At 46.6% G+C, this 13534-nt stretch overlaps 1 protein-coding gene across 7 annotated transcripts in view; it reads right to left on the bottom strand.

The window, feature by feature from the left end:
• Positions 1–369: 369 nt before the first annotated feature.
• Positions 370–13534, bottom strand: part of LOC6034105 (striatin-3) — an 83728-nt gene continuing 70563 nt past the window's right edge. For 5 of the 7 annotated variants that reach the window (XM_038257333.1, XM_038257334.1, XM_038257332.1 and 2 more), the window contains exons 4-7: positions 5676–5909; positions 5377–5607; positions 5198–5311; positions 370–2368 (exon numbers count right to left, since the gene is read on the bottom strand). In XM_038257333.1, coding sequence (XP_038113261.1) covers positions 1215–2368; positions 5198–5311; positions 5377–5607; positions 5676–5909 — 1733 coding nt within the window. In that variant the 3' untranslated portion in view covers positions 370–1214. The remainder of the gene's footprint in view (positions 2369–5197; positions 5312–5376; positions 5608–5675; positions 5910–13534) is intronic. The other 2 variants (XM_038257339.1, XM_038257338.1) reach the window with 2 other exon arrangements.

The following is a 13534-nucleotide window of genomic DNA, read 5'->3' as shown; positions in this document are numbered from 1 at the left end:
GACCAGCGTTGTTTCACCTTCTAGTAGATTGAATCTCGGGGGTGGAAAACGAATTAAAAAAAAAAACAACTAAAAAATCGAACTCAAGGAAGTGAAAATGAACTGAAAATAAAACGAAAAAGGCGTGATTAATCTACAGGTTTATTTGTAATAAATCAAATCATTAATTAACAACGTATTACGAATATATGAGTAAAATAAATACATTTTATTATTTTGTTTTCTTCTTTCATCGGGAGGGGGAGTGGCGGAGGCAGGCCAGGGCGGATTCTGCGCGCACAGAGGGGCGGATCGACGTTTAGTCTTGCACTTCTGCCTGCCTGCCGCGGTTGTCCTAATCTTGTATGATTTTTCTTCTTCTTTTGTTTCTTTTGTATTTGACGAGTCTACATAGTTAAACATATGTTTTTTACCTTCTTTTTTTGCATCTCCTTCTCTTGTGTTTTTTTGTTGTTTGTTTGTTCTCATTATATCGTTTCTTATCACTTTCTACACCTAAGATCTAAAACTCACGTTGAAATCCATGAATGAGTCCTCTATACTTGTTTCAACACTGTGTTGGTTTTGTTTTTTGTTTTCCTTCTTTACATCTCTTTTTGCTTATCAATAATTTCTTCCCGTTTACTTGCTTGCTTGCTTGTTTTTACCTTCTTCTTCTTCTTGCCAGAGGGTGAATGTGTGTGTACGTGTGTAAGTATGAGTGTTTTGAGATAATCTTGTTGCGTCAACTGATAAAAGATCGAGATGACGACACGCTTGGCGGTAAAATTTTGCATTTTCCTTCTCCGGTTGCTGCGATCAATTGTCATAAAATAAAATCTAGTTGGATGTTTTGTATTTGCTTTTCTCTCGAAACTCTCAATTGCATTTTCACGTTTTCTACTGGAGCTGCTCTCTTTTTTTTTCCTCAAGCATGATTCCCTCCCAAATACTTGTTTCTCGCGCGCGTGTTTGTGATTCGTGTAAGTGTGAGTTTGCTCTCTCTCTCTCTCTGTTTGCATTGTATGTAGAAATTATCATGCATATATTACTTAGTCGGCTGCTGCTGGCTTTACTTTTTTTGCTTGCTTTTTTTTATTTTGTAATATTTTGTAACTAGAATGTTCGTGATAATTAAAAACAACTACTTTCATGCTCTTTCACCGGTTACCGTGTAATGTGTGTGTGTGTTTTTTCTGTTCATCATTTTTTCAATTGGTTTTCTTTTTCACACATTAAACGAACACTTTAGCTATTGCATCGGCACCGGCACTAGCGATGTACGGCTTCGAGGGATGAAATGCAACGTCCAATATACTTTCGTCAAACTTTTTACGATGCGCGGTGATTTCCTGCACGCACGTCTTGTTGTCCATGTGCCACAGCCGGATGGAGCAGTCGTGCGATCCGGACAGCAGGTACAGTCCGTGGGCATCCACCGCCAGACTGGTGACCGCGTCCAGATGGGCCACCATCGAGTGGATCAGCGAACCGGTCGTGTTGTCCCAGAACCGGATGTGTCGATCCTCGTGGGCCGTAATCGTGATCGGGAGCGTCGGATGGCTGACGACCTTGTTGATGTGTTTGCCGACGTTGCCGGTCATCTCCTGGCTGGCCTCCAGCTTGACCACCTGGCGGCCAGTTTCCGTGTCGTAGATGATGCAGTGCGTACTGCTGTACGCGACCACGATTCTGTCCGACTGGTCCCGTACAAAGTCTACCGACGTCGGAACACCTTCCGTTTCCGAAGTGAACGTCGTGTTCAGCTGTGGAATCTTCCCGGACGGGGTCCACAGTTTGACGGTGCCGTCCGCCGAACAGGACACGAGACTGTTTTTCGTGTGGTTGACGGCCAGGCCCCAGACGGCGTTGGTGTGTCCGTCCAGCGTACATTTCATCACCTCTGGGTCGTAGCTGTCGTACGGGTCAATGTTGGAGTTGGGCAGATTCCAGCAGTTGATGGCCCCGTCCAGGCCACCCGAGTAGCACTGCTCACCGGTCGCGGACATGGCCAGACACAGCACCGGTCCATTATGCGAACGGAACGTGTAGAGAGGCTCCACGTCGAGACTAGCGGACTTCTTGGCTGGCACGGTTTTCTGCAAGTTCCACAGCTTCAGGGTGTGGTCCTCCGAGGCAGTTATCAGCACTGGTTCCTGCGGGTGGAACGCCAACGCCCGGACACCGTCAAAGTGCGACCGCAGCGTGTATTTGGCGTTCCAGGTCTTGCGGTACGGTTCCTTCGCGTTAGACACCTCGTACGTCGATTCCGCCTCATTGTTCACGGTCAGCTGCGCTAGTTCGCCCAGCCCGAGCGAAGAATCGACCTCCTCGTCGTTGTTGATACCCGGTATCGTGGGATGACGCGGTATGGCGGGTTTGTTGTAACCTAAAAGTGGTCAGCAAAACCCGTCAGAAAAGGCACTTTTTTCCCACAGGGTCATTCCATCACTCGAGATCCCTCTCTCCTCAGATTGTGGCGATACTTGTTCAAAAAGGCACTTTGGCGATCACGTGGTTTTCGTCCTATATTAATTGATTTAGAAATTTTGTCTGATCACGCCTTCCGTCGGATGGGGAAGTAAATGTTGGCCCCGATCTAACCTAGAGGTGTTAGGTCGCTAGCTTAGTCCAGGAGTAGAAGTCGTCTCCCTGAGTCTCCTGTCTCGGTTGAGTCGCTGGTAGGCAGTTGGACTAACAATCCAAAAGTCTTCAATTCTTCAGTTAAATTTTGTGTCTTCAAATTAATACTCAAAATTGATTGTTCCAACGAATCGTCTTTGCGTTTAACATTACGTAGTAGGCCTGGCGATTGAGGGGAAAGTTTCCGCTGAGAAATTTAACGCCCTTCGTCAGTCCGATTTTGTTCAACTACCAGACTGATCAGGGCGTTGCATTTCTCAGAGAGTTGCTGAGGCTATCGACAACTGTCATTAAACTTCAAATCATTTTAAGGTGTTTTGGTGTCTTTCACTTTCGGGGCAATGACTGTCAATGATGGGTCTGAATTTAGGTTCCAGAAGTAGTAAATTGAAATGAAAAAATAATTACTATAAGTAAAGACTTCTACAAACAACATAAAGAAAACTATTTTTTGATCGAAACACAAGATTTGAATGTTTTTCTAAAACAAACATGGCCGCTAAATAGCCGATCGGAAATAATGCCTTTCAGAGGCTTAACGCTCTACTGCCCGTTTTTTCCGATTTTTTTATTTATCCCGCGAAAAACATTACTTCTCTTGTTTTATGTTTTTCTTGTTTCATTTTTAGTATTTTAATTTCCATTTATCTTGTTTAGTTTATGTTTATTTTTGGTAGTATTTGGCCTATTCTACCACCTCCTATCATTACATTTTGCCCTTCTAATTTTTTCATGTCACTATTTTTTGGCTTGGCACCATTATCATTGAAATTGTAAAAAAAAAAATGCGTAGAGGCATAGTCTGGGCCACTAGAAAAATTACTGCATACTTCTTTTTTACTGAAAATATAGGAAATGTTAGAAAAAACACAGCCAAAGTTGACCCCTAAAAAATGACATTTTTAAAAATATTGGTAAAGTCACATAAAACAAGTAAAACTTCCAACCCATGGTTCAAAAGGCTTTTTTGACGAACTTAATTGATTAGAGCAGCGATTCTCAACCTTCTTCTAGGCTGGTACCCCCTGCCATGTAAATCAAGTAGGCCCGGTACCCCCGTTGAGAATCGCTGGATTAGAGCAAAAAGTAAGCATTTTCGTGCTTTGACATGTTCTACAACTTTGTTCAGCGTTGTCATTGCCTACTTTTGGTGAAATTTGTTTCACAAAATACTCATCACAGCAGGCTATGGAGTTTGTAACTTTTGACAGTTAAGAGAGAGAGAGAGCTTTGGCGTCTTCGGCAAGGTTGTAGGGCAGAAAATTTCCACAAACTTTGTCGAAGACGTCAAAGCTCTATCTTTGCGTTGAATACCAGTTTTGGACCCTTTTTCATAAATCCCTGTCTAAGAACAGTTTTTTGACTAAAACTATGTTGAACTTTGATTTTAGACGATTACAATTGTCAGTTATATCGAAACAAACAACTTTGTTGAAGACGCCAAATTGATAGGAGCTAGGGGAACTATACCCTTTCTCAGCCTATTTCTATTATCGGCCTATCAGCACTTTGATCATGAATTACAGCTTTCATAAAGTGTTTTTGACGGTTCCAAAGCAATAAATAGCTCAAACAAAAGTGAGCAAGCAACTCTCCATTGTTGATACATCTGAAAATGTTGATTTTATAGCGGAAAACGGCAAAAGTGATGAGAATTGGTCGAACGGCTTAGAGTGATTAAAATGGGCATATTTCCCCTATATGTGATGAGTTATAGCAAGATTTCGTGACAATTTAGCTGGTTTTCGAGCTCGGTATACAAAATGTCGGGTGAATCATTCGTCCGAAGGTTTACGGTCATAGATTTCCGAGCATTTTAATTTATTTTATTTTTGATGACTATTTAAATGCATTTAGGACACTTTAAGGCACATAAGCCATTTTTGATGGAAAGGTAGCTTATTAAGAGTATTTTTAGAATATGTTATAATCCAGAAAGTGTCAAAATGTACCCGCAAATTCATTATTGGTACGTTCGTTTGAAGAACCGGTGCGGCACTGAGTGCCGCACTCGTCGGTGCCAGTTATGGTTCAATCGAACGTCATTAGTCAGTGTGCATGGAACTCGCATGAAACTGAAAAAATATCGAGTGCGGCACTAGAGTTTCAGTTCCAAGATGGCGGCGAAACTCGTGCGGAACTAGCGCGAGTTTCTTCAAAGAAACACTTTGACAGCTCTGAGTGCGGCACTCAGTTTGGAACTAGCCCTCAAACGAACGTACCATATGTCTTCGTCAAAACCGAACCTACTCAGAAATGAGTAAATGGGATATCTGTCAGATTTGAGTGAATATCAAACAAACAATGTTGAATAAAAAAACAACGTCTTTGTCATCATTGACCAACATAACCTTTTTGGACAAGTATCACCTCGATCTGAAAGCAGTCGGATCTTTTTTTTCTGAAGGGTTCGATTCGATTTGAGATGGAATGACCCCCAGCTGTCAAAATCACTCAAAAACGACGGATGGGAACACAACCGAACATGGACACGATCGGTCGGACGTACGGACGGAAGGGACGGAACACCAAACAAAGCAGAACAAGGCAGAACATCAACAACAGAAGAACTCACCAACGAATATATCCCCTCCGTCCGATTTTCTGTTTTCTGACAAACTGTTGTCCTCACCTTCTGTCAGCAGATTCAGCTCGTTGATGACCTCGTCAGCTTCTGCATCAACGTCATCTACGGGAGAGAAAGAAGCCAGATTAGTTCCGTATCGCCAAATGCGCCTGCTCCAAGTATCTTACCGTCATTCATGGTGACACTACCTCCTTTGGCTTTTCGCTTTGTCGTCTTCATGTCCGTCGTGTCGTCGCTGTCGCCGATTTCGTCCGACATGTCGTCCATGTCGTCCTCGGACATCTCCGAGTCGGCCTGGGCCAGAAACTCAAAGTTGGCGATGACGGCCGCCTCCGAGTCCAGGATCATCGCTTCCGTCATCGACGAGGGCTGGGACTTTTTGGCCGGTGTTCGGCGTCCTGAAAAAGCGAGAGGGGAAATGAAGAAGAATTACAAAATCTATTCGCGATTGCGGCCGGCCACAGACCACCTTGTGACTCGCTAGCACGCTTGTTGGTTTCGCTACCGCCGTTGATGTTCGGGCTCACGTTCTCATTCTCCTGCTCGCAGTTGTTGTTCAGACCCAGTAACGAGCGGACCCGGTTCGAGCGGATGTCAATGATTGTTTCGGTGTAGCCGATCTCCTGCAGATACTGGCGCAGCAGCTGCCGACCCTGCCGCCATGTTATGTTGGACACGGAACTGTACGGAACCTCCGGATCTGTAGATGGGAAGAATTGGCGTATTACTATTGGTTGATTTATTTGTTTAAACCTTATTTTAGGACATTTTAAAACAATGTTTATCCAAAAAGCCGTGATACAACATACAGTCATCCCACATATTCGGAACACTTTTGTGATAATTTGTCAATAGCATGCCAAATGCATCTTTTCTGTAGGCCATACTAACAGTTCAATAGCGCGAAACTGCGTTTGTAATTTTTTTTCTTTTTTTTTTCTTTTTTTCTTTTTGCGTTTGTTTTTTTATCTCCGTGTCTACATCTACGACGATTGTTTACGTTTGCGATAGCGCTGATATTTTTTGCGATTTTACGTGTGTTTTGCGCAAGTTTCCGAAGTTTATTCGCGTTGTGCGGTCCGTTTACGCTAACCACCAATCCCGGAAAGTGTCGAACGGTCGGTTCCCGTGGCCTGGTTGCTGGTTGAAACCTGCGTGTTTTTACTCCGTTGAGTGAACCTCCAACACAACATCGTCGTTAAGGGCATCTCTACCGGTGGTGTTTATTGGTTGCGGCTGCACAAATTATTTGCCGAAATTTTGGACATGGCTTCTGCTTGCGATTACTGCGCCAAACAGGTCAAGGATGAGGAGCCGTTCGTTAAGTGCATGGGCTTCTGCGAAGGGTCGTACATATGCGCTGTACCAAGACGGGCAGCTTGAAGATGAACACCTCGTTCCTGAAGATCATCAACGAATGCTTCAATATGTTTTGGATGTGCGACGAGTGTTCGAAGCTGATGAAGGTGGCTCGTTTCCGCACCGTAATGGAGTCCGTCGGCGATGCGGTCGACCACATGCAGGATGAACAAGACCGCAAAAACTCCGAGCTGCGGGACCTGATCACTGAGAATGGGAAGCAGCTGCTGCTGCTCTCCAAGCGCGTCAGCAGCCTAACACCAACTGCCAATAAATTAGGTACGCCAAGGAATAAGCCTACTCCGAAACGTACCCGTGACTCCAATCCTGTTCCGCCGAAGCCCTTGGTGTTTGGGACGAACGAAGTAGCGAGTGCAAGTGTCACTTGCATCCCCCCAGAAGAAAGTCTGTTCCGGCTGTACGTGACACGCTTCGCCAACCACACGACTGCTACACAAGTGGAAGGACTCGTGAAAATGCCATCGGTCAGAACGAACTGGTTCAAGTGACCGCATTGGTCAAAGGGGTCGATCCGCTAACTCTACCGTTCATCTCGTTCAAAGTCGCGGTGAATCTTGGACACAAGGCGGCGATTCTAAACCCAGCAATCTGGCCTGGCAACTGCGGCTTTAGGGAATTTGAGGACCTGCAACGAAAATCTTCTTCGCCGAGCAATGGTGATGGACAACGGGCAAAAAAACCAATGCTGTCTCTCGCGACCATACCGATCACTCTCACACCATCAGGTTCTGCCAGCCCCAATCCTGACAATCGCGACGTTGAACCGTTTTTGACACCCCGCTCGGGGAACTCAGACGGGGCGCCGGCCCCAATGGATCACTAGCTCCAGTATTCGGCTGCCGCTTGACATCGGGATGCACGACCCAAAGTACCGAGGAAGCCCCGACTCTCTCCGGCACAGTCGCGCAGTCCGCAGCCAGCGTTCATCTTAGTCATCCCGATCCTGCTGCCGGAAGTAGAGTCGGGGTCTTCCAGTCGTCACAGTCAGGCAAGTACGCACACCGTCTGAGCCCTTCCCCTCCTGATGCATATCCGGTTTCCAGTGCTACTCCTTCAAGCTGCTTGAGCCGACACAATCCCGACGGCGACCTACGAGCTGCTGCACCGCCGCAGCCCACGGCATGTTGGACATCGGGATGCACGACCCAAAGTACCGAGGAAGCCCCGACTCTCTTCGGCACAGTCGCGCAGTCCGCAGCCAGCGTTCATCTTAGTCATCCCGATCCTGCTGTCGGAAGTAGAGTCGGGGTCTTCCAGTCGTCACAGTCAGGCAAGTACGCACACCGTCTGAGCCCTTCCCCTCCTGATGCATATCCGGTTTCCAGTGCTACTCCTTCAAGCTGCTTGAGCCGACACAATCCCGACGGCGACCTACGAGCTGCTGCACCGCCGCAGCCCACGGCATGTTGGACATCGGGATGCACGACCCAAAGTACCGAGGAAGCCCCGACTCTCTCCGGCACAGTCGCGCAGTCCGCAGCCAGCGTTCATCTTAGTCATCCCGATCCTGCTGCCGGAAGTAGAGTCGGGGTCTTCCAGTCGTCACAGTCAGGCAAGTACGCACACCGTCTGAGCCCTTCCCCTCCTGATGCATATCCGGTTTCCAGTGCTACTCCTTCAAGCTGCTTGAGCCGACACAATCCCGACGGCGACCTACGAGCTGCTGCACCGCCGCAGCCCACGGCATGTTGGACATCGGGATGCACGACCCAAAGTACCGAGGAAGCCCCGACTCTCTCCGGCACAGTCGCGCAGTCCGCAGCCAGCGTTCATCTTAGTCATCCCGATCCTGCTGCCGGAAGTAGAGTCGGGGTCTTCCAGTCGTCACAGTCAGGCAAGTACGCACACCGTCTGAGCCCTTCCCCTCCTGATGCATATCCGGTTTCCAGTGCTACTCCTTCAAGCTGCTTGAGCCGACACAATCCCGACGGCGACCTACGAGCTGCTGCACCGCCGCAGCCCACGGCATGTTGGACATCGGGATGCACGACCCAAAGTACCGAGGAAGCCCCGACTCTCTTCGGCACAGTCGCGCAGTCCGCAGCCAGCGTTCATCTTAGTCATCCCGATCCTGCTGTCGGAAGTAGAGTCGGGGTCTTCCAGTCGTCACAGTCAGGCCAGTACGCACACCGTCTGAGCCCTTCCCCTCCTGATGCATATCCAGTTTCCAGTGCCACTCCCTTAAGGCGTCCGGGACGAGGCCAAAAGTCGCGATTGCCGTGTAACGAGTCGCTGAACATCTACTACCAGAACGTCGGTGGCATGAACACACGAGCTCTGGAGTACTGTCTCGCATGCTCCGCCGTCTCATATGATGTTATCGCAGTAACGGAGACCTGGTTAAAGGCCAGCACACTGTCCACTCAAGTTTTCGGGAACGGCTACGAGGTCTTCAGGGGTGATCGCGAGCAGTTCGTCAACAGCCAGAAGAGAGATGGCGGGGCGTTGCTATCGCGGTTCGTCACGGACTTCGAGCGCGAATTGTTGTGTCCGATGAATGGAAGTGTGCCGAGCAAGTATGGGTCGCCATCGATCTCGATGACCATACCGTCTTCATCTGCGCTGCGTACATCCCCCCCGATCTAACCAGCAGTGCAAATGTGTTTGAAATCAACGCAGCTTCTGTTTTGGCCGTCTCTGCCATGGCCCGCCCCTACGATGAACTCATCGTCCTCGGAGATTTCAACCTGCCAGGATTGATCTGGCGTCCCAGCGGCGATGGTTTTCTGTATGCCGACTCTGCGCTTTCAACCCAGGCCGCGCACGTGACGGAGTTTCTGGACAGCTATTCCAGCTCCTTGCTTCAACAGATCAACTCTTTCCCGAACGAAAACAACGTGGTGTTGGACCTCTGCTTTGTCAGCTGCCCAGATACCGCACCCCGCTAGTCATCGCTCCGGCACCGCTAGTTAAGGATGTCCGGCATCATCCGCCGCTGCTGCTGTCCCTGCCGGTCCGTTTGGCCACCGAGCACACGCCAGTTGTTTGTGAAGTCCGCTATGACTATCGCAATTTAGACGTTCCCAGCATGTTAGAGCTCCTGCAAAGCATTGATTGGGAGAACACACTTGACAAGGATAATCTCGACGAGGCCGTACAGACCTTTACCAACATTCTTAGCTACGCCATCGACAGGCACGTACCGAAGAAACCTGTTACGAACGCTCGTGTTCCATGGCAAACTAGCGAGCTTAGGAGAGTCAAAGCTGCAAAGAGGTCGGCACTGAAAAATTCTCCAAACATCGGACGTTACCTTTGCACAACTATTACGTGCGACTCAACAGCTGCTACAAAAGGATGAGTAGACAGTGTCATGCCGATCACGAAGTACGTACCCAGAAGAAACTCAAGTCTAACCCGAAAGGATTTTGGAAGTACATCAACGAGCAGCGGAAAGAAATCGGGTTACCGTCATCTATGTTCCTAGGAGACGAAACAGCATCGAATACGGAGGAGATCTGCCAGCTGTTCGCCGAGAAATTTTCGAGCGTGTTTACGCTAGAGGACCTGCAACCAGAACAAGTCACCGCCGCCGCCAGCAACGTCCCAACAAACGGTCTGGGTCTGAACAGCATTAGAATCGATCGCTCCAAGATTCTGGAAGCCGCAGCCAAGCTCAAGATATCCAACACGACAGGCCCGGACGGAGTTCCATCGATCGTCCTGAAAAATGCATCGACGGGCTCCTGGAGCCTCTCTATCTCCTCTTCAATCTATCCCTCTCTATTGGATCATTTCCGAAGCTCTGGAAGCACGCCTTCATGTTTCCGGTACACAAGAAAGGTGATAAACGGAACGTGGACAACTATCGTGGAATATCAGCACTGTGCGCCGTCTCGAAACTTTTCGAGCTAGCGGTCATGGCTCCAGTTTTCTTCTTCTGCAAAAACCTGATCAGCGAGGACCAGCACGGGTTTATGCCATCGCGGTCAACAACGACGAATCTACTCACGTTTACGAGGTTCGTGACCGACAGCTTCACCGCCAGATCGCAAACCGACGCGGTGTACACCGACCTGTCGGCAGCGTTCGACAAGCTGAATCACGCTATTGCGATCGCAAAACTGGAAAGGATGGGAATCGGCGGGACTCTCCTCAGTTGGTTCCAGTCCTATCTGGCCGACCGGAAAATCAACGTCAAGATTGGAGACTGCTTGTCGGCTGCCTTGATGGCCTTTTCAGGTATCGCACAGGAAGTCATCTCGGACCACTCGTCTTCCTTCTATACTACAACGACTGCAACCACTCCTCTCTGGACCGCGTCTGTCCTACGCAGACGACATGAAGATCTACTGTCAAGTGAATAATGCAGCCGACGCTCAAGCCCTCCAACAGGATCTGAACATCTTCGCGGACTGGTGTGAAACAAATCGAATGGTCGTCAACCCCACCAAGTGCTCTGTCATCACCTTCTCCAAGAAACGCAACCCAATCAAGTTTGACTACCAGATCTGCGGCACATTAATTCCCCGGGAGAACTGTGTCAAGGACCTCGGCGTGCTTCTTGACACGGAACTCACATACAAGCAGCACATATCATACATGATTTCCAAAGCCTCGCGACAGCTCGGCTTCATCTTCCGTGCAGCAAAAGGTTTTACAGATGTCTACTGTTTGAAGGCTCTGTACTGCGCTCTGGTCCGTTCAACGCTGGAGTATTGTTCTGCCGTATGGAGCCCCTACTACGAAAACAGTGCGGTGCGGATTGAGAGTGTGCAGCGAAGATTTATCCGGTTCGCGCTCCGTCGACTCCCTGGCGGGATCCATTTCATCTGCCTAGTTACGAAAGCCGCTGTAAACTGATCAACCTTGACACCTTAGCAGTGCGTAGAAATGTCAGCCGTGCACTCGTAATCTCCGACGCTCTGACTTCTAGATTGCAGTGCCCAGCCATTCTTCGAGGACTAGACATTATGGCCCCGCTTCGAACGCTTCGTAACACTCCGTTCTTGCGTGTTCCTGTTCGCCGGACGAACTATGCTATGCATAGCGCGTTGACGGGACTACACAGAGCATTCAATTTTGTAGCTTCTTTGTTCGATTTTAATCTGTCCCGTGACGTCATCAAAAATAAGTTTTTATTGTTTTTTAGGCGATAATTTGTGTACATGTACTTAGTTTTAAGCACACCATTTGGGCATGTGGTGCCTGTTGGTGTTAAACAAATAAACAAACAAAGTAAACAAGCAGTCTATCCCCTTCGATAGACTGCTTGTTTACAAACGCAGATTCGCCCTATTGAACTGTTACTACGGATTTTTAAGACCTTTATTTGGACATGATCTTGCTATATCACTAGTAAAGATGTTTTTTTAAACAAAAAACTGCATTTCAAGACTATTTTATCCAGAACAGCAAAACACTGCCTCCAAATTGCCTGTTCCATCATTGTGGGATGTTATTGTGCCTCCCACAATTGTGGAACACCTGAATTTAACAGATATTTTAACAAAAAAGTTATCGGACCATTTATAAGATATTACTAACCTTGAGTTCCATTGGTTTTAGTGTGTGAAGGTATTATTTTGTAAAAAATATGTACTCCTGGAGAGAAACAAAGCTTACACAAGAAGGTAAACAAAAATACAGAGCTTATATGTCCTATTTAAAAAAAACTCTGGCATTATCAATTTTTTATGATTTTTTGAACATTGGCTGATCTGTATACTGTTCCGAATATGAGGGATGACTGTATATCACACCTAAGCTAAGTCCATCAATTCTAAACGCAAAATTATGAGGAATTTTTACATAAACTTTCATTTCATGCCAAAATCAAATAATATTGAATGTTTGGCCCTTTTGATATATTTTCTTGCTTCAAAATAATTAAAAATATTGTTTTCAAAAAGATCGAAAAATTTCACGAAAGATTCATTTTTTTTTACATTGAAAATCGGACCATTAGTTGCTGAGACATCGGCATAAGAAAATGAAGGGTTGTTTGGGTTAAACTTAAATAGCTATTAGACTACGACAAACAAACAAATAAACTCGCAAACAAACTTTTTGACAGTTTGGCTGCCTTGTTTGTTTGCGAAAACGTCAGCTTGCTTACAATTGGCTTTGTTTGCGAGTTTGGCAAACTGTCAAACACAAAAATGCGAGTTTTGTTTTTTGAAATAAAATAGCTTTTATACTGCCCATGTTCGCATAAATTTCCCATATGCAAAAACAGCAAGCTGAGGAAAACGCATTTGAAGTTTGTCCCATACATAAGGCTACGTGCATTGAAAAAACTGAATTTCCTCCTGATTTCTAGAACAAAGTACTGGATGTTATAAGTTTTTCTGAAGGAGCACACGATTTTGAACCAAACTGCATTATTAACTCAAAAACGATGAAAATTCATATGGGCGTTTATGCGATCATGGGCAGTAATCTAATCTAATCTAATCAGACCCTAGCGCAGCCAATCTTTCGAAGGGATCCTGGAGAGTGCCTTAGGTTAGATGACGCCTAGCACTCTTCTTGTCATTTATTAACATTTGTAGTGCGCCATTGCATCGGAATGCATTGAAACATCACAAGCGTTAAAGCGGCCAGGCCTACTGCGTAAAGCCGTATCGCAGAGATGACCCGTAATTTGGTTGAGTTTGAGCACTGAGTGTTCGAACAACAACACAATTCTGAATCGACAGGGGAGGAAGAAGCGTGGGGACACACCACCATACGCTCCGAGATTTTGGTTGTATTCGTTGGGAGCACCAATCTTATACGACTTTTAGACAATTTTATAGCATATTTTCTGAAAAAAATCAGAAATGGGCACTCATGGTCACTATTTTTAAAAATCGAAAAAACTACAAATATTTGATTGAAATCAAACGTTCAGTGGCTATATCTTGAAAACGAGGAACCTTTTTTTTTTTTAGTGCCCATGTTTGCTAACTTTTGAAAAAATATTTTTGAAAAGCTGAGAAAATTCGCTATATTTTGCTTTTT

Source organism: Culex quinquefasciatus, chromosome 2, assembly GCF_015732765.1.
Source record: "Culex quinquefasciatus strain JHB chromosome 2, VPISU_Cqui_1.0_pri_paternal, whole genome shotgun sequence".
In the NCBI taxonomy this organism is placed as follows: Eukaryota; Metazoa; Arthropoda; class Insecta; order Diptera; family Culicidae; genus Culex; species Culex quinquefasciatus.
The sequence above is the reverse complement of the archived record's forward strand: the minus strand, read 5'-3'. Positions and strand labels throughout refer to the sequence as shown.